Genomic DNA, 20,198 nt, shown 5'->3' with positions numbered 1-20,198 from the left:
GAAGGGAGATGAAATGGTTAATAGAGGAGTGTTCATGATCTCTCTGTGTTTGTGCTCCTCCTCTCTCTATCACTCTCTCTCCCTCTCTCTCTCACACACAGAATGAGGAAGTAACTCGTCATTTCAGAGAAAACAAACTGATCTCTTTCTCGGTGTGATTTCAGGAAAATGGCTGACGCCAGTATTTCAGTAGATCAGCTTTCTGTGGACCGGTTCATGTGTCCAGTGTGTCTGGATCTCCTGAAGGATCCGGTGACTATCTCCTGTGGTCACAGTTTCTGTAAGGTGTGTATTAATGGCTGCTGGGATCAGGAGGATCAGAAGGGCGTCTACAGCTGTCCTCAGTGCAGAGACACTTTCATGACAAGGCCTGTTCTACGCAGAAACAACATGCTGGATGAAGTGGTGGAGAAACTGAAGAAGACTGAAGTCCAAGTTGCTTCTCCTGCTCACTGTTACGCTGGACCTGGAGATGTGGAGTGTGATTTCTGCACCGGGAGAAAACACAAAGCTGTCAAGTCCTGTCTGATGTGTTTGGCTTCTTATTGTGAAACTCATCTGAAACCTCATCTTGAAGTTCCTGCTTTGAAAAAACACACATTAATTGAAGCCTCAGCAAAACTCCAAGAGAAGATCTGCTCTGAACATAACAAGCTGATTGAGATCTACTGTCGTACTGATCAAACCTGCATCTGTTATTTGTGTAAGATGGATCATCACAAAGGTCATGACTCCGTCACAGTCGCAGCAGAAAGAGCTGAGAAACAGGTGAGAACTAGAAATCTTTCCAGAATTAAATCATCTTAATTATAGTTTCCCATCTAGAAACAGGTGCTTTAGTCAGTGATATGATTTGAACTTTAATTTCAATGTGTGTCTCAATCAGAAGAATTCTGTAAAAGCTGATTAAAATTGTCTGTGTTCTGGTGAACAGAGTGTTAAATTTATCTTCAGTGATGGTCATAATCTGATTCGGGGTGGGTTTCCTGATAACGTTGCCCTTTAGACCTAAAGAGAGAGTTGAGAGACTCTCTTAAGGAACGAATGTTGTCTCTGTGTGTGGTTTTCCGGAACTCACTCGTAAGAAGGAGTCTAAAGAGCAACAGGATGAAGAGCGTTGGTGTCCCCGATATAGGAATTAGTAGCTGCTAAATCCAGTCGATAAGGTCACATGGTGCTCGTTTTTAACCAAAATCTAATGAAATATAAAGTGTTTAAAAGAAGATAATATATTGTATCATCTGGAAGCATTGCATATATAATGTGGCAATTAATTAATAAAACTATTTTATGTTTTTGGCAATTTTTTTATTCCAAGCGTGTTTTTAATGAAATGAACAAATGTTCACATGAAAGAATGAGCAAATAATAAGCTAAATAATGAGGTAAATGTGTTCCCCGTGCTCGCTCATTTCACTGTTACCCCCCGATCATGCAGTCAGGATTATTTCAGCTGTTCTCCACAGTGCAGAGTGAGCCATGTTCTCCCTTATAAGTGCACAGAGAGAGAGAGAGAGAGAGAGAGAGAGAGAGAGAGAGAGAGAGTGAGAGGTTTTGATCTGTGTGTAGTGTGTACCGAAGGAGGTTTAATATATATAGTCAACCTTATATAGAAGGAGGTCAATTCAACCTTCTTAGGTACACACGACACACAGATCAAAACCTCTCTCTCTCTCTCACACACACACACACACACACACACACACACACACACACACACACACACACACACACCATTAGAGGTGCAGAAATGTCTCATTTATAACACTAAATTAGTTAATCACTCACCTAATGGAGCTAAATTTGATTAAAATATAGTGATATAAATGTGACATCCTGATATCCATACGTAATTCCATAACATACTGAAATATATTCATCGTGTTTTGTGTATATTTATTTAATAATTAACAGAGCTGGACAAAGAACCCAACTTCATTACTTAAGTCAAAGTACAGATCCCACTGGGCAAATGTTACTCCGATACAAGTGAAAGTTGGACAGTCAAATTTTTACTTCAGTTAAAGTACTGCAGTATTTGCTTTTAAAAATCCTTAAGTATTAAAAGTACATTTTCTGTCAATGCATTGTTGTATTATAGCCACAACGCTTACAAAACCTAATGCCTCTGAAACACCTGACTGGATTTACTGACTAACTTGTAGAACCTGTAGAATAAACGCCTGGTAGAATGTTACACAATGAAACACAACTGAACTGAAAAAGACCCATTGTCATTTTCATTTTTTTATTGTAACCCTCCTCCCCACCACCACAAAGCAGCATGGTAGTGTTCTGACCCGGCTCTGGCAGTGTGTGCACACATGTATGTGTGTGTTAATCAGGAAGACAGTGGAACAGCTGTAAATGCAGCTTGCTCAGAAAATAAAAAGGACAATCCAACCTGATTAAAACCCAGATCCGCACCTCGAGCTTAATAACGGCCCAACAGCAACTCTGCTTTAAGCAAGACAACAAAAAAAAAAAGGTGCAACACCATCATCTGACATCAAAACAAAAAATTCCAGCAATTTGTTAAGTGTATGTATTCATGCACATATGAATCTGCCTGTGGAATCGTGTCAGTGAAGCTCCACCTGACATGCTAGCAAACTCTTTTCAAACTCGAAATCATATTGGGCAGCTAATATTATGAGAAAATAAATATTTCTATTTTTTTGTTTAATTGGCAAGATTATGATAAAACATTTGTGAAAGGACTTCAGAAAAGTGAACGTTATTCATGTTAGTGTAACTCCGTTTTTACATGCTAACTAACAGTGTCCAAGTTTACTAGCTATGTGTAAACATTAGCCGTGGACAAGGCGATGGCAACTTGGCAAATCCACAGAAAGTCATTTGACTAATCAGACTGTGTAGCTATTGCAACGTTATCGCTAGCTTTAAAGCACAGACAACTTCACTGCAAGCTTTCTCTTGGAATAAAACGTTTATATCCCTCAATATGCTTCCGCAGGTCGGATGGTGAGTTTTTGTAGGCTGTGATGTGCTCCGTTTTAGGCAAACAAAGCAAACATTTAAAATGAAACGACTCTTTATTCCTTTCAGAAAACTGAACCATGGGTTCTAGCTATAGAACCGTGGGTGTGTGCATTCCCCAGAAGAACCTCCTCCTTCCATTCTGCCATCAACTGATCGTGTTAAATAATGCTGCAGAGAAATTATTGATCTTGATTTTATCCAGTCTATGGACGTGACGTGACCCTAGTGATTACTGATAGACTGTCTCAGTGTCACCTGCGGAAAAACCAATCACGTTTTAGAAAAGAAAAGAAAAAAAACATCCACTTTCAAAGCTGCTTCATAGTAACGAGTAACGAGGACCTTGATAGAAATGTAGTGGAGTAAAAAGTATGATATTTTGTCTTTCAAATGTAGTGAAGTTAAAAGAAAGAAAAAGAGCTTTATTTGTCACATGCACACTTCAAGCACAGTGAAATTCATCCTCTGCATTTAACCCATCTGAAGCAGTAAACACATGCTCACACACCCAGAGCAGTGGGCAGCCACACAGCACCCGGGTACCTCAGCCCAAGGCTGCCCCACGTCAACCTAACTGCATGTCTTTGGACTGTGGGGGAAACCGGAGCACCTGGAGGAAACCCACGCAGACACAGGGAGAACATGCAAACTCCACACAGAAAGGCCCTCGCCAGCCACTGGGATCAAACCCGGAACCTTCTTGCTGTGAGGTGACCGTGCTAACCACTACACCACCGTGCCACCCGTGAAAAGTCATAAGTTTAAAAAAAATAACACTCAAGTAAAGTACAGATACTTAAAAAGTGTAGGGTCATTCCATGCCAAATGAACAAATATCTGACAAATTTATGCTCGACCATCTCAGATTTCCATGAAATCTGGAGGGCTCAGACATACTATTAAAAGAAGTTAATCCCCAAAATTTGAGCTTCCTATCTCCAATGGTTTCAGAGATACAGGCATTTGAATTTTTTGATTTTTTTGCATTTTGCTCAAAACATACATATTTCAAAGTGTAATATAATCTTTATTATGCAAGATAGAAACCTAAATTTTGCACAGAGAGACTCAATGTCTTGTCCTACAAGTTTCAACTTAGAATTTCAGTGATCATTGTATATTAGATGGTAATTTTAACAAGGAAATTAAAAAGACAAATTTGCATTTTTTGCATTTTTAACTCATTCTGGAAGCTTGCCTGTGGCAGTAATGCTTAAACTAAGAATGTTATTCAAATCTACACAGAGATATCTACCAATTTCAGTTTTATCAAGTCTCCACTATTCCTAGTTTGTCTGTAATAGGGTTTTGAATTTCGCCGATTTCTAAAACATGCCATTTTCAGTAGCAAGAAATCCAATGTGGGATAGCAGTTAGGAACTTGTAAATTTTTTTCAGCAATCCCCAAGACCCATATTTTACATTTCCAAATTTTTGTTCTGTGTCTCTGAAGTATTTTTAAACTACAGGGGTTTAAAAATCCATTTTCACCAAATTCGAATTTTTGATATATTTTCATATAACTGATATTTGAGGGTTAATAAATGCTTCAGTAAGGCTCAAGTAGGTTAGGAGACATGTTTCTTCCTCAATTGTAAATAAAATTTCAATTAATGCTGAGTATTAATTATTTGTAAATTGTTTTTAATCTAAGACTGTATAACATTAGCAATCAATGACCAGCTATTGTGTACGAGTCAACAGCCAGCCTTATCAATATCAACACAGCACAATAGGTGACCTTTGATACCAGAACAGGTGGCTCATATCTTATAGTTTTAGAGTCTGTAAACTGCATACTTGTTCAGATAACATTATATTGCTTGGATTATATTAAATACATTGTAATACAGAGCACTGAGAAAATTTACCTATGTTATTAACTGAATGTGTTTCTTTGCAAGGATTGGATATTTTGAATAGTTGACTAGGGAATTTAATTGTAGTTGCTTTCAATTTGAGATCAGTATCAATGAGTTTGTTCTTAGACATCTAGAAATGGCTGAACTTCCTCCCTGTTCTATAGGAATTGGACTAAAGAAAGATTCTGACTGCCATAAACTAACATACAACAGAAATTGTAAGTTAAATACACTCTCTCAGTATAGTCTGGAGCAAATTTCATTAATTAATAAAATTTCATTTTAGAACGTAAAGTTTCTTCTACTCGTTGCAGCTTTGCTTTGCCATATGCAGTTTTCTGTTTGTAGCTATACTTGGCAATTTTCAGTGGAGAGCAACCAACTGACACAAGGCTTTTGTCAAGTGATTCGGCTACCTCACCAGTGTATGTTGGATCCACATCTACACACATGCTCTCTTGTTCTGATTCTGTAGAACCTGCTGAATCTGCTTGGCTTAAATGTTCTTTCACTCTCTGTGAACATTTAGAACACAATTTTTGTCCAGGTTTAATATTTTGATTTTTTAATTTTGAAAGTGAATCTGCTGTTTCAGGAAGAATTGAATGTAATTCTGTTTTAACTTTTTTCTTGTGCCTTTCATATGGATCACAACAACTTTTCTGTAGCTCTTCATATTTCATCAGAAACCGTTTCTCATGTGTCTGTGCTTGAAATGTTCTCAAGTTCAGTTCTCTGTTTAATTAATGAAATTTGCTCCAGACTATACTGAGAGAGTGTATTTAACTTACAATTTCTGTTGTATGTTAGTTTATGGCAGTCAGAATCTTTCTTTAGCCCAATTCCTATAGAACAGGGAGGAAGTTCAGCCATTTCTAGATGTCTAAGAACAAACTCATTTATACTGTAGGTGCAATCAGTTAATTATTGAAATTAAGTGATCAATCTCATTAAATCAGTCTCATTAAATTTGAAGGTTAATAATTAAAATGAATCAATCCCATTGAATCGTTTACTTTGACTCATTTGAATTGAATCATACCATAGAATCAGTCTCATTTGAAGTGAATCATTCAGTGAATCATTTAGTGAATCGTTCAATGAATCATTTAGTGAATCATACCATTAATCCTGAATAAATTACCAAACAGCTAGATTATGGTATATTTCCAAATTATTATTGATCACTTACTATATTACATAAATCTGCACCTTTTTGAATTCTTTGTGACTGGGGACTTCAGATATTGTTCACACCAACAAGATGAATACACACAGCTTTGATAATAAATGAATTTATTATACAAAGGTAAAAATAATAATCAATATATACAAGCAGGTAGGTGTGTATATACGTGTGTTTATGTGTGGTGTGTGTGTGTGTGTGTGTGTGTGTGTGTGTGTGTGTTAGGCCCCTAGGCCTGACCCAAGGTGTGTGTGTGTGTGTGTGTGTGTGTGTGTGTGTGTGTGTGTGTGTGTGTGTGTGTGTGTGTGTGTGAGGGAGCTATAAAATTTGGAATGTTCTTATCTGATGTTTTGGTATGTTGAGTGTGGAGGAGGGGCTTGACCATGTGTTTAGACAAAAGGCTAGTTCTGTATAGCTAACCAAAATGTGTTTGAGCACGAGGTAGGCCCAGATTAGCTTTGTGTTGCTAAGCTAAGACAAAAGGGAAGCTATCTAAAGTGTATCAGGCGTGGTCAGGCCTGTTGAGTATGTGTTTTCTCAGTAACAAAAGGATTCCACACTCATAACATGACCCAACCCCTGAACTCTTAATAAGATCAAAATGATTGTTAAGATAATTATGTTAGTAAGAGATAAAAGAAAAACATGCACAGTCTATCAACTGAAAACAAATGAGATTAAACAAACAGAACAATTCAATTCGACACGCTGCATGTCTAATAGTTTAATGAATAAACCTGGGTTTAAATTCACACTTTCAATAAAGCAACTTCCTAAAACTAGCTTAATTATTATGCCCAAATATATTTTACTCAATATCTTGCCTCTAGCAAAGTTCTGAGAAGATGTTTGCCGTTGCAGAGCTTCGCTGTTCATGAAGCACGTGAGTCGATTCCGTGGACAGAGAACTTCTCTTGATCCGACGTGTCGTTCGTGATGAAAGGAAAGTCTCTGATTAATGTGCACAGAACTTCAATCCGGAGGAATTCTGGTCGCTCCTAATTACAAATTAAAACTGCGTTTGAGCTGCAGTCGTGACGTCACTTCTAATACGAATAAACCAGTTGTAACTCAGGTTGAGTTTAAAGATCGCGCTATTCTGGACTTTTACCTTGGCCAGTGGTTAAGCACAGAACACGCTGGATGGTGAATCTTGCAAGAAGGAAGTGTTTTCGGGTTTGAGAGCATCTCTTTTGTGCGTCTAGATTCCTTGGAATCCGGACACGAGAGACAAAGAGCGGAGCTTCCACCTGGACTTATGCGCACATGGCGGACTGACGTAGATAATCCCGCCCACACGTGACGTAGGTCATGCGGAAGAGGACTGGGAGTTGTAGTTCTTAGACACAAAATGGTGGCATGATACCTACATTCCCCCTTTTGGTCTCAGGGGTATGACGGAGTCATAGCACTGAGAGCACAGTATCGTATCATCCCCGTGTCCATAGTCCTTGAGGTAGACTTGTTCTGCACAGTTCATGGTGTCCTGTGAAGACTGTGTAAACTTGTGAGTTCCAGTAAGACAGTTGGAGACAGAGGCATTTTGGGCATATAATCACTATCTAACTAGATCAAAACCACATAAAAAAATATTAAACATTGAACATGAAACATGTAGTGTTCAATTTCTTATGCATAAAAAAAACAAGAAAAGAGAAGAAATGAAGGAAGGAAAGAAGTATTAGTGTTTGGGTTGGCAAACCTAATCTTCTAGAAATCTTCTGTGTTTGGTAATAGCAGTGGGTGGTCTGGCCAGAGAGCGTGCGCTACTGCGGCTAAAGCTGTCAGGGACACAGACCATCTTATCTAACTTGGCATAGTGTTATATATGGGTTGCCTGGGCAGACCCAGTGGATGTCTTTAGTGGGGGTGCATATCTCTAAGTCTTGTGGATTCACAAAAATGAGGATAGCACTGCCAAGACTATATGCCAGGTGTATTTGCGATGAATACACACTAGTAATAATAGCGGATTTTAGTATTTTATCTACCATGTTATACTGAAGGTTTATTACTTCATTGGGTTGGTGAAGTCTGACCGGGAATGTTAGTGTACGCTTATGGTTGAGTGATGTATACAAGCTAGGTGGACAGGATCGGCCTAGCTGTCATCCACCCCCTTTTGGAGTGAGGACTGTTCAACAAGGTTTGATTCGATTATCATGGAAATCGATATGAAAGCATTTGATTAGGCCTAGATGTCCTAATGTGATACGCGACGGGGAACGGTTTTCCCACGATCGAAAGGTCTCGACCAGGGTGGTAGGAACTTCTCTGAGATTCGGGCGTAGTAGGCTTTGTGTCCTACTCTCGAATCGAGATTCTTTTGGGCACCTGTAAAGGTTGACTGTAGGTGGCGTCGTAGATTGGTGACATGTTGATGTGCAGTGTATGCAATCGCAACGCTCATGGCCTCTGGTTTGTATAGGAGATGCGGGGGAAGAACCAACTCTCGCCCAGTCATCATCCCAAAGGGTGCGACTTCAGTGGCGCAATGAGGGATGGACCGAATGGCCCTTAGCACCAAGGGAAGTTTCACATCCCAAATTTTACCATGGTGGGTGACATACTCTCGCAGCATGCTCACAATGGTTTGAATGGCTCGTTCAGCCTGACCAGAGAATTGAGGGTGGTACGCGATATGGAATTTCGCCTCGATGCCTAACATGTTCCATAGCGCAGCCATTACACCAGCAGTGAAATGGGTGTCTGTGTTTGAGTCGATGGATAGAGGGAGGTTTTTCAAAGAATTGTGGCCACTAGGGGGAATCGCGATGTCGGGTGTTTCGACACCGGACTCGGTGTGCAAAGACATGAACTGAAGTTCATCGAAATTTGATCTCGCGTGGCGCTTGGTTGATCCGTGTTTGCACTAATCTCATCGCAATGAGTTTGTGCATGTTTTGTGGGATCCAACGACGGTGGGGTTTTGTTTTGTGTGAAGCTGACTAAGTTTATGTTGTAGGGCTTGGTTGGGATTGGGTCGCCTTGTGAGAGCCATGTGTCTGAGAAATGGTGGTGAAGACTTTAGCGCATGTGAGAAGTGCGTTTGTGTGTTTGCCTTAGCCACCGGGGGGGCCCTACATCCTGACCCTTGCCTGCTGTTTCAGAGGGATCTCTTTCCCCCTTTTACGAGATATACCCGTGGTTCCTGGCCTAGTCATGCCAGTGAATAGCTTGTCATTTTTCTTGGGCTCTTTGATCTTATCTGTTGAGGAATTTGACTGTTTTTGTAACAGTTCTTCAATCTCAGCCAACTGGGCTTTTAAAAAATCCAGCTCTGAGCAGGTCTTACCAGGTGGGTCTGAATTACTGTGGTGTTCATCTCTACCCTTATGTTTAAAGCTACGGTCGGAATGCTTCTGCCGTTTCTGGTCAGAGCAGGGATGACGGTTTTGCTGCCAACCGTTTTGTTCCCTACGACCCTTTTCATGTGATGGGCGATTGCCATAGTCACTGTGGACTCACCCTCGGTCCCTCCTGGCCTTACCTTGTCGATTTTTCCACTCACCCTTGTGATGGTTCGGCAAGGGGCGGTTTGGACCGGGATTTCTCCAGGGGGGTCCCCCTTTTGGAGCTTCACCTCCTTCTAAGGTTAGCGGGGGCCCATTTGCATCCTGGAGCCTAAGGACTCTGGGTTCATCATCATTTCCGTTTGCGGTTTTGACGATGGTCTCCCAGGTCATTTGGGCTAGTCACCTAGTTTCCCTCATCGAATAGCGAGCTCGTCAACATGTCAGTGCGACTTGAGTCCACACGCTTGGGTGGAGGTCATGTAAGAAGAGAGATTTGAAACCTCTATCTTCTTCCAAGCCTGGTGCGTTACTACCTTGGAAATAGGCAGTACGTAGCCGTCTATAATATTCACGAGGCGCCTCAGACCGTTTTTGTTTGATTTGTAATGCACACAATGTCGCGGAGGTTTCATCTGTGTATGGCGCATATTCTTCCCTCATGTAATTGCGAAGTTTCGAATAATTATCGCGAATGTTTGGGGGTAGTGTCTCTAAAAAGGCACGAACGCTACTAGTGGAGGTCTTCCAGATTAGTTTAAGTTTTTCACGTGTTGTGGCGTTCGGCAGGTCCATCAGGCATCGATCAATTTCTCGTAAATAGTCATTTACATTAGTTCTTTGATTGTCAGGATCGAATTGTTCGACATCTTTGACAAGCAAGTCAATTTGCCGTAAGCGAAGGGTTTGGTGCACGTCCTTGTGTGACCTTCTTGGCTCTTCTGAGCACTCACTATCTAAGCTACTCTGGTGTTGTTCCCGTTTCGCACTAGATTCATAGCCTGATTCATCTGAAGATTGATCAGGGGTACTGTAGCACACTGACCTGGGTGTGCTAGGGTCCTGGGCTCCGGATGAGCGCAGGATGGCTCCATCTTGGCTAAACGACGGAGTCGAGTAGCGAGTTGATGGAGTTTGGCGGCGTGTCTGGTCCTCGACCAGATCATTTATGGTGTCTGGTTTGGACGCCTCTTCCCGCTCTGAGCTTTGGCGCATTGTTGGGGGTCTTTCACGCCCCTTGCGCTGCTTTTGGGGGGTCTGCTCCTGGGCAGCCCTCTTAGCAACCATTTTGGCTTTCTCTAGCCGTTTGGTGCAATCATCAAGGGAGGTCTTCAAGAGCTCACGCTCCCTATGTAAATCATTATTATCGGCTGTCAGCTCGGCGTTGCTGGTAGTCAGCCTTTCAACCTCTTCACGGAGGCGTCTGATTTCTGAATCAGCATCTCGGAAGTATGATAGGAATAACTTACCTAGTGCCACTTGGACACTAAAAGTTGTTCTTTTTGGATCTCTCATATGTTTGTTTGAATTGTCTATGTTGTTTTGGCATTCACTCTCACTCGTGCTCTTAATGTTTGCCTTCCCGGAGGCAGAGCAGTGAATGAGATCTGCGATGACCTCAAGGAGAGACACGTCTTGAGCGTTGTCTTCCATTTTTGAGACACGAGGGGATGCCATTTTACTTAGGCTGGATACTAGATAATTAATCAATGAGTTAATTATTAATTAATTGTTATTAATTAACATTAATTAATTACATAGTTAATAAGGTTTATTGGTTTGGAAACACTCTCTTATCCTAAGTTGAATAGGTTATGAGTATTTGTGATATGGTTATCACGCTACTGTTAACCGTTTTAACACACCTGGGGATATTGAATTAAACTGAGTTTTTGTCATTGAACAATATTCCAGAAGTCAACAAACCAATCACCTCACACGAGACACCAATTACTGTAGGTGCAATCTGTTAATTATTGAAATTAAGTGATCAATCTCATTAAATCAGTCTCATTAAATTTGAAGGTTAATAATTAAAATGAATCAATCCCATTGAATCATTTACTTTGACTCATTTGAATTGAATCATACCATAGAATCAGTCTCATTTGAAGTGAATCATTCAGTGAATCATTTAGTGAATCGTTCAATGAATCATTTAGTGAATCATACCATTAATCCTGGATAAATTACCAAACAGCTAGATTATGGTATATTTCCAAATTATTATTGATCACTTACTATATTACATAAATCTGCACCTTTTTGAATTCTTTGCGATTGGGGACTTCAGATATTGTTCACACCAACAAGATGAATACACACAGCTTTGATAATAAATGAATTTATTATACAAAGGTAAAAATAATAATCAATATATATAAGCAGTGAGGTGTGTATATACGTGTGTTTATGTGTGGTGTGTGTGTGTGTGTGTGTGTGTGTGTGTGTGTGTGTGTGTGTTAGGCCCCTAGGCCTGACCCAAGGTGTGTGTGTGTGTGTGTGTGTGTGTGAGGGAGCTATAAAATTTGGAATGTTCTTATCTGATGTTTTGGTATGTTGAGTGTGGAGGAGGGGCTTGACCATGTGTTTAGACAAAAGGCTAGTTCTGTATAGCTAACCAAAATGTGTTTGAGCACGAGGTAGGCCCAGATTAGCTTTGTGTTGCTAAGCTAAGACAAAAGGGAAGCTATCTAAAGTGTATCAGGCGTGGTCAGGCCTGTTGAGCATGTGTTTTCTCAGTAACAAAAGGATTCCACACTCATAACATTACCCAACCCCTGAACTTTTAATAAGATCAAAATGTGCGTTAAGATAATTATGTTAGTTAGAGATAAAAGAAAAACATGCACAGCCTATCAACTAAAAACAAATGTGATTAAACAAACAGAACAATTCAATTCGACACGCTGCATGTCTAATAGTGTAATGAATAAACCTGGGTTTAAATTCACACTTTCAATAAAGCAACTTCCTAAAACTAGGTTAATTATTATGCCCAAATATATTTTACTCAATATCTTGCCTCTAGCAAAGTTCTGAGAAGATGTTTACCATTGCAGAGCTTCGCTGTTCATGAAGCACGTGAGTCGATTCCGTGGACAGAGAACTTCTCTTGATCTGACGTGTCGTTCGTGATGAAAGGAAAGTCTCTGATTAATGTGCACAGAACTTCAATCAGGAGGAATTCTGGTCGCTCCTAATTACAAATTAAAACTGCGTTTGAGCTGCAGTTGTGACATCACTTCTAATACGAATAAACCGGTTGTAACTCAGGTTGAGTTTAAAGATCGCGCTATTCTGGATTTTTACCTTGGCCAGTGGTTAAGCACAGAACACGCTGGATGGTGAATCTTGCAAGAAGGAAGTGTTTTCGGGTTTGAGAGCATCTCTTTTGTGCGTCTAGATTCCTTGGAATCCGGACACGAGAGACAAAGAGCGGAGCTTCCACCTGGACTTATGCGCGCATGGTGGACTGACGTAGATGATCCCGCCCATGCGTGACGTAGGTCATGCGGAAGAGGACTGGGAGTTGTAGTTCTTAGACAGAAAATGGCGGCATGATACCTACAATACTGATCTCAAATTGAAAGCAACTACAATTAAATTCCCTAGTCAACTATTCAAAATATCCGATCCTTGCAAAGAAACACATTCAGTTAATAACATTGGTAAATTTTCTCAGTGCTCTGTATTACAATGTATTTAATATAATCCAAGCAATATAATGTTATCTGAACAAGTATGCAGTTTACAGACTCTAAAACTATAAGATATGAGCCACCTGTTCTGGTATCAAAGGTCACCTATTGTGCTGTGTTGATATTGATAAGGCTGGCTGTTGACTGGTACACAATAGCTGGTCACTGATTGCTAATGTTACACAGTCTTAGATTAAAATCAATTTACAAATAATTAATACTGAGCATTAATTGACATTTTATTTAAAATTGAGGAAGAAACATGTCTCCTAACCTACTTGAGCCTTATTGAAGCATTTATTAGCCCTCAAATATCAGTTATATGAAAATATATCAAAAATTTGAATTTGGTGAAAATGGATTTTTAAACCCCTGTAGTTTAAAAATGCTTGAGAGACACAGAACAAAAATTTGGAAATGTAAAATATGGGTCTTGGGGATTACTGAAAAAAAATTTACAAGTTCCTAACTGCTATCCCACATTGGATTTCTTGCTACTGAAAATGGCATGTTTTAGAAATCAGCGAATTTCAAAACCCTATTACAGACAAACTAGGAATAGTGGAGTCTTGGTAAAACTGAAATTGGCAGATATTTCTGTGTAGATTTGAATAACATTCTTAGTTCAAGCATTACTGCCACAGGCAAGCTTCCAGAATGAGTTAAAAATGCAAAAAATGCAAATTTGTCTTTTTAATTTCCTTGTTAAAATCACCATCTAATATACAATTACCATTGAAATTCTAAGTTGAAGCTTGTAGGACAAGACATTGAGTCTCTCTGTGCAAAATTTGAGGTTTCTATCTTGCATAATAAAGATTATATTGCACTTTGAAATATGTATGTTTTGAGCAAAAAACAAAAAAATAAAAAAATTCAAATGCCTGTATCTCTGAAAGTATTGGTGATAGGAAGCTCAAGTTTTGGGGATTAACTTCTTTTAATAGTATCTCTGAGCCCTCCAAATTTCATTGAAATCTGAGATGGTCGAGCATAACCTCTTGTTGATTTGGCATGGAATGACCCTGTACAGAACTCAAGTAAATGTACTCCGTTACTGTCCACCTCTGATAATTAACTCGATGTACTTGCAATGCACAAGAAAACTAATTGAACACCACCAGCAGATTCAACCCCAGTTTCCCCCGCTGACTGTGAGAGTCCCTCAGAGCCGCATGCACATTCTGTGGATTTGGCAGCGAGCGAGTCGCTCTTTGTTTTGAACGAGTGCTCCGGGTCTCTCGTAAATTCTGAGCAAACTAAGGTGGGGTTTACATTAGACCGTATCAGCGGCTCATCAGATTAACGTTTTTAAAATGATTAGCGTGCACACAGCAACGCCAATACATGATTCCCGTGCACACAGCAACGCCAATACACGAATAAGCTCGGCTCCGCAGGCATCCTGCGCTCCAAATCACTCCGCCCTGAACAGCAAGTGCCCTCTGGAGGGTGCGCACTCCAGCCCTGCACAGCTCACAGAGCGCGCGAGTGAAGTGCACGAGCAGTGATTCGGGACTGAGCCACTGTGTGTGTGATCCCAGCGCATATCGGGCATGCGCGTCACTTACCACTTGCAAGTGGAAGGATGGCAAGCCTAAAGACAATCATAACTACACAATGGGCAGTATTTGCATCAGTATTTGCAGTATTTTCATACTCTTATACTCTTTAATGAAAGGTGATACAAGGCGGAAGTCCGCGCCGTTTTTCAGCAGTCGCGTCACATGACCAACGCCAGCGAATCAGGAAGGTGGACGTCACAGTGACGTTGTCCAATGACGACGCCAGCTAGAGCTCAGCACAGCGTATCCGCGTATTTTGAATGTTTACACAGCACCGGACCAGACACGATCTGGATTGAATACGTGGACCCTGGCGGATTCCCGTTTACCGGCGTTTCCAGGCATTTTAATGTAAACGGAAAGTGCATCCGCGAAGAAAACGAGACAGATATGGTCTAATGTAAACTTGGCCTAAAGGACGACTTGTGCTACGATGTTGTTCGGGAAAACCATGTTAGCTTGATGATGGATCTTAAGAGGTCATTTAAAACTCTCTTGGCCTTAAGAGGCTTTTGGGAAACCCAGCCCAGATCAGTTAGTGACCGTTTCTCTCTCTCTCACACACACGTGCGCGCGCACACACACACACACACACACACACACACACACACACACAGAGTACATAACCTTCAGAGCGAAACATGAATGTACTTTGAACTGACATTAATATGGAACCAGTTCGCTCGTACTGTATAAAAAGCTGAATGTATTTTATTTGTCCTCAGAGTGAGTTAAAGGAGGAGCAGATGAAATCCCAGCAGAGAATCCAGGAGAAGCAGAAGAAGGTGCAGGAGCTGAAACAGGCTGTGAACACTATAAAGGTGAGCAGTGAGCAGAGACAGAGCTGCTCCTAGAAACACACACAACATGGACAACGAGTCATTTACAGTCCCAGTAAGAGAGGGAATGATAGATGAGCTTTAAATCGTGTGTGTGTGTGTGTGTGTGTGTGTGTGTGTGTGTGTGTGTGTGTGTCCTAACAGCTCAGTGCACAGACAGCAGTGGAGGACAGTGAGAGGATCTTTACTGAGCTGATCAGCTCCATGGAGAAAAAGCGCTGGGAGGTGACGGAGCTGATCAGAGATCAGGAGAAGGCTGAACTGAGTCGAGCTGAACGACTCCTGGAGCAACTGGAGCAGGAGATTGCTGATCTTCAGAGGAGAGTCACTGAGCTGGAGCAGCTTTCACACACACACGATCACATCCATTTCCTCCAGGTAACACTCACTGTCTGATCTACAGAGCCAGCTGTTCCTCACACACTCTCTAAAACACCTCTCATTAAGGGAACAATAAATGTCCCTGTCTGACATCACAAGTGGGTTTTACATTTCATTTGCTTTCTGTAGGTTTTAGCTTCTGGACGTCGCTCTCCTAAATTGGACAGACCATCATTTCACACATCCAGCGTCACTGTCCATCAACATCTCTCATTTGATGGAGTGAGGAATTCTCTCTCAGATCTGAAAAAGAGACTCGAGGAATTCTGTGAGGAGGAATTCAACAAAATCCCTCCACATGGTAAGAGGAGCTGTTCCTGCTGGAGAAACACAGTGATGTGTTATTTCTTAGCGATGCTCCTGCTTTCTTTTCTGCAGACACTTTATTCACCCGACACTTTGAACTAAAACACTGATTTAAAATGAATAAACTGACTGGATCACTTTAAACTCTTTCCATCTTTTACACAAACTCATGTTTCTATTTTTCTCTCCACAGCTGCAGCAGTTCAGATCATTTCAGAACCAGAACGACAGAGCAGAGAAGAGTTTCTGAAATGTACATCTAACACACACACACACACTTCTAGGCCTGTCACGATAACAAATTTTGTTGGACGATATATTGTCTCAGAAATTATTGCGATAAATGATATTATTGTTGACGTCTTTTTAAGACAATTTTTTGCCATTAGTAAAATAATAATGATCATGCAAATACACCCTTTCATAGAACAGTAAACTTTTAAATAAGTCAACTTATTCAATTCAACAGTGGAATGTAAAAAATAAATCTAAATAAATAAGTTAAAGAAATAAAACAACAATCAAACAAAACCACTCACAACAAAAACAATAAATAAAATACAATTTATGGCTCTTAAAAATTGCACTGAAGTGAATATTAACTTGGCACAGGGTAATAAAAAGACATTCTTTACTTCACAGGCAACATTCTGCCAATCCAGTTTCTCAAAGATTAGTACCCAGATCAACAAAAAGTGCAAAGTAACAACGTATTGCCAGCTGTCATTTGGATAAAAGTCACAATTAGAACGAGATAACATGTAGGCAAGGGCGTAGGTTTGGTATTAACATTGGTGGGGACAAAAACCCAATGCCAACCCCCAGTGGTGCCAACTTCAGGTCAACATTAGAGGGTCACAATATTTTGCTCCGTTGTGTTCCACCAAAAGAGTCTCCATCATCTCTCCAAAGGCCAGACTTTTAACATTTGAAGTTCAGAACTGTAGTAATTCATTAATAATAATAATAATAATAATAATAATAATAATAATAATAATAATAATATGAAATCCATTTGATTCACTGCAAATCTTGCATGTGATGATGAACTCATTCTACCAATTTGCAAATGTGTTTTCCAAGCGAATACCGCACTGACTGTCGGGAGGGTGTATGTTCGTTTCCCTCATAAATGGAAATAAAACCCATCCGGAGCCTTAAACACTGCGTTCCATGAGGCTGGCAGGGGGAGTCGCTCTCTTCTGTGGGATCTTTAACTAGTTTTAGAATGCTAGTTTAAGCTGATATGTGATTGATCTAACGGTAAAACAGCACGAGGGCTCGAGAACTTTGACAGGTTACAATTTTACTTGGCAACGGAATGTATCTGAATTCTGATTGGTTGTTGTATCTGAATTCTGATTGGTTGTTGTTATATTATTGCCCTTTTGTTTTCTTCTTGAGCCCAGAGTGGGGGGAGGGGGGGAGTGACAGGGTTCTACAGAGAACTGTTTTCGTGACCACGCCCCCAGCGCAGATATTCATGTTCACATTGTTCAGTTTGTTTTTCTCTTTTATTTTAGATTTCTGTTATCTGACTCTGGATCCCAACACGGCACATCGTCACCTCATTCTGTCGCAGACGAACAGAGCGGTGAGACGGAGTGAGAAAGAGCAGCGTTACTCTGATCATCCAGAGAGATTTGATTACTGGCCTCAGGTGTTGTGTAAGGAGAGTGTGTGTGGACGCTGTTACTGGGAGGTGGAGCGGAGCGGTGCTGATGGTGTGTCCATATCAGTCTCATATAAAGACATCAACAGGAAAGGACGGGGTATTGAGTGTGCGTTTGGATTCAACAATCAGTCCTGGAGTCTGTGGTGTTGTTCTTCTCTCTCTTTCTGGCACAACAACATTGAGACTGATCTCAGAGTTCCATCCCCCTCCAGAATAGGAGTGTATGTGGATCACAGTGCAGGAACTCTGTCCTTCTACAGCGTCTCTGACACGATGAAGCTCCTCCACAGAGTCCACACCACATTCACTCAGACTCTATACGCTGGGTTTGGGCTCCCCTGCGTTTCTCCTTCCACAGTGAGATTGTGTGATCCAGAATAAAAGTGTGTAGTGTTTTCTGTAAAATTCCTGCACGTTGCCACGTTGTTGCTCAGTCGTCTGTTTCACTAGAACACAATCCAGCTGCACAAAAACACTCATTTTAATATTTAAATTAAAACAGATGAATAATTTAAAATAATTAAAAAGGAAATGTTAAAAATTAACTGTCAGACAAAAAACTCGTCAAATTTAAAAAGAAAATGATCTCATGACCTTTGCATTATAAAGTTGTTTGTTTCATATTAAGCAGCATCTCATTAAATAACTAATAAACAGTAATAAAGCCAGAACAGAACAACATTTTAAACCTGTTCAAGTCACACTATATAAAAATAAAACATCACTTTTGGAATGAATTTGATTTTTCTGCTTGTGTTCTAAGATGTAAAATCCACATTCACTTTTTCAAATCTGAAGTTGTTTCTAAACCCTGAGATTTGATTGTAAAACATTGAACAATATTTAAACTCCATTAGAACATCCAGTACATGATCGGTTCAGGCTGCCGATGTCGTGTTCATCCCATATTCAGCCTGGATGATGATTGGCCCGCAGACAGAACCTTATAAATCCAGGTTTATCTGTGAGTTTGCACTCAAAAAAAAATTGACCCTAAAAAATAGACTTTATGTAATTTAATCACATGACAATTTTCCATGTAATTCTATCACATAAACTTTAAGTAAATGCCAAACTTTATGGTACATGTTTCAACCATGTTAAGGTAATGCAAATAAATTACATAATGGTTATGGATTTTTTTAAATAAACCTTATGTGGATAAATGGACTCAATGTTTTTTTTTTAAAGATATTTTTTGGGCTTTTTTTCAGCTTTATTATTGGATAGGACAGTGTAGAGACAGGAAATGAGTGGGAAAGAGAGACGGGGAGGGATTGGGTGGGAATCGAACCCGGGTCCCCGGATTTATGGTATGACACCTTATCCATAGACATCGTATTAGATTAGATTCTGTTAGGGTTTTGCTGGGATTCAAACCTGGTTTGCTGGTGTAATAATCCAGCAAACCCCCACTAGGCCACCAGGGGGATGACTCAAATGCAGAGGCGTGAGGCGGAAGTAGAAAAAGTATCAAAAGTTTTATTTACAATATTTACATGCAAAAATCCAAAAAGTATAATCCAAAATGCTCAGAAGATATAAGGGAAAAAATAAAAAATCCAAAAGTTCAAAGTCAATACAAAAGCCAATAACCAGAAAAGAAGGGGTAAAAATCCAAACGCTCAGAAGATCCAAAAAGTAAAAAACAAAATCCACAAAGTCCAAAAGAAAGCAAAAATACAAAGAACACAAGGACATAGACGAGGAAATCGGAACAGAGGTAACTGGAGCTAAACATAACAGCACAAAGACTCCGTGACAAGAGGACTGAACTCAGGGGTATAAATACACAAACTAAAATAGGACACAGGTGACACTAATGAGGACTAGGCGGGGCACAAGACACATGGAAAACAACAAACATAAAACACAGAAACAGTGGTGGCCTCTAGAGGCCAAAACAAACATGACAAGAAAAGGAAATAACAGCGGCCTCTAGAGGCCAAAACAGTCCCAGTCCTAACAGATTCTAAAAGCGCTGACGAGACGCTGGGCCACCATCTTGGAGTGGTGATACGCTGCACTCAGTGTAATGCTCTGGCAGCACTGGCTCGCATTTTTTTGTCATACATGTAGCTATGATAAAGGATAGCGGCGAGGTTATTATTCATAATTGGCTTCACATTAATAGAATATCCTGATATTAAGTGAACAGACATCGGAAATTGTTGAAGTTGAGGAAACGGTGATTAATATCCTACAAAAAATGTGTGAATACGAAATACATTAGATATAAACAGCCTAACGTTTTTCTATTGGCTACAACCACCAATCTGTTGCAATGGATAGAGTAAATTCAGGTAAAGTGGGACACTTTTTTAAATAAAATGCAGTTTTAACAATCTAAATCCATTATAATGATTCAAATGTGTGTATGTTTTCTT

General features: G+C 40.2%; 1 protein-coding gene across 2 annotated transcripts in view; it reads left to right on the top strand.

Moving 5' to 3' along the window:
* The window catches only part of LOC132879062 (tripartite motif-containing protein 16-like), a 53,597-nt gene extending 35,211 nt beyond the window's left edge, over positions 1-18,386 (top strand). Inside the window, exons 1-6 of one of the 2 annotated variants that reach the window (XM_060913703.1) lie at positions 95-768; positions 15,336-15,431; positions 15,594-15,839; positions 15,960-16,131; positions 16,330-16,389; positions 17,660-18,386. In XM_060913703.1, the coding sequence (XP_060769686.1) occupies positions 169-768; positions 15,336-15,431; positions 15,594-15,839; positions 15,960-16,131; positions 16,330-16,389; positions 17,660-18,192 (1,707 nt within the window). In that variant the 5' untranslated portion in view covers positions 95-168 and the 3' untranslated portion in view covers positions 18,193-18,386. Of the gene's footprint in view, positions 1-94; positions 769-15,335; positions 15,432-15,593; positions 15,840-15,959; positions 16,664-17,659 lie in introns of those variants that run through there. The other variant, XR_009653794.1, reaches the window with a different exon arrangement.
* The last annotated feature ends 1,812 nt before the right edge of the window (positions 18,387-20,198 follow it).

This window comes from Neoarius graeffei, chromosome 2 (genome assembly GCF_027579695.1).
Source record: "Neoarius graeffei isolate fNeoGra1 chromosome 2, fNeoGra1.pri, whole genome shotgun sequence".
Classification (NCBI taxonomy): domain Eukaryota; kingdom Metazoa; phylum Chordata; class Actinopteri; order Siluriformes; family Ariidae; genus Neoarius; species Neoarius graeffei.
The sequence above is the reverse complement of the archived record's forward strand: the minus strand, read 5'-3'. Positions and strand labels throughout refer to the sequence as shown.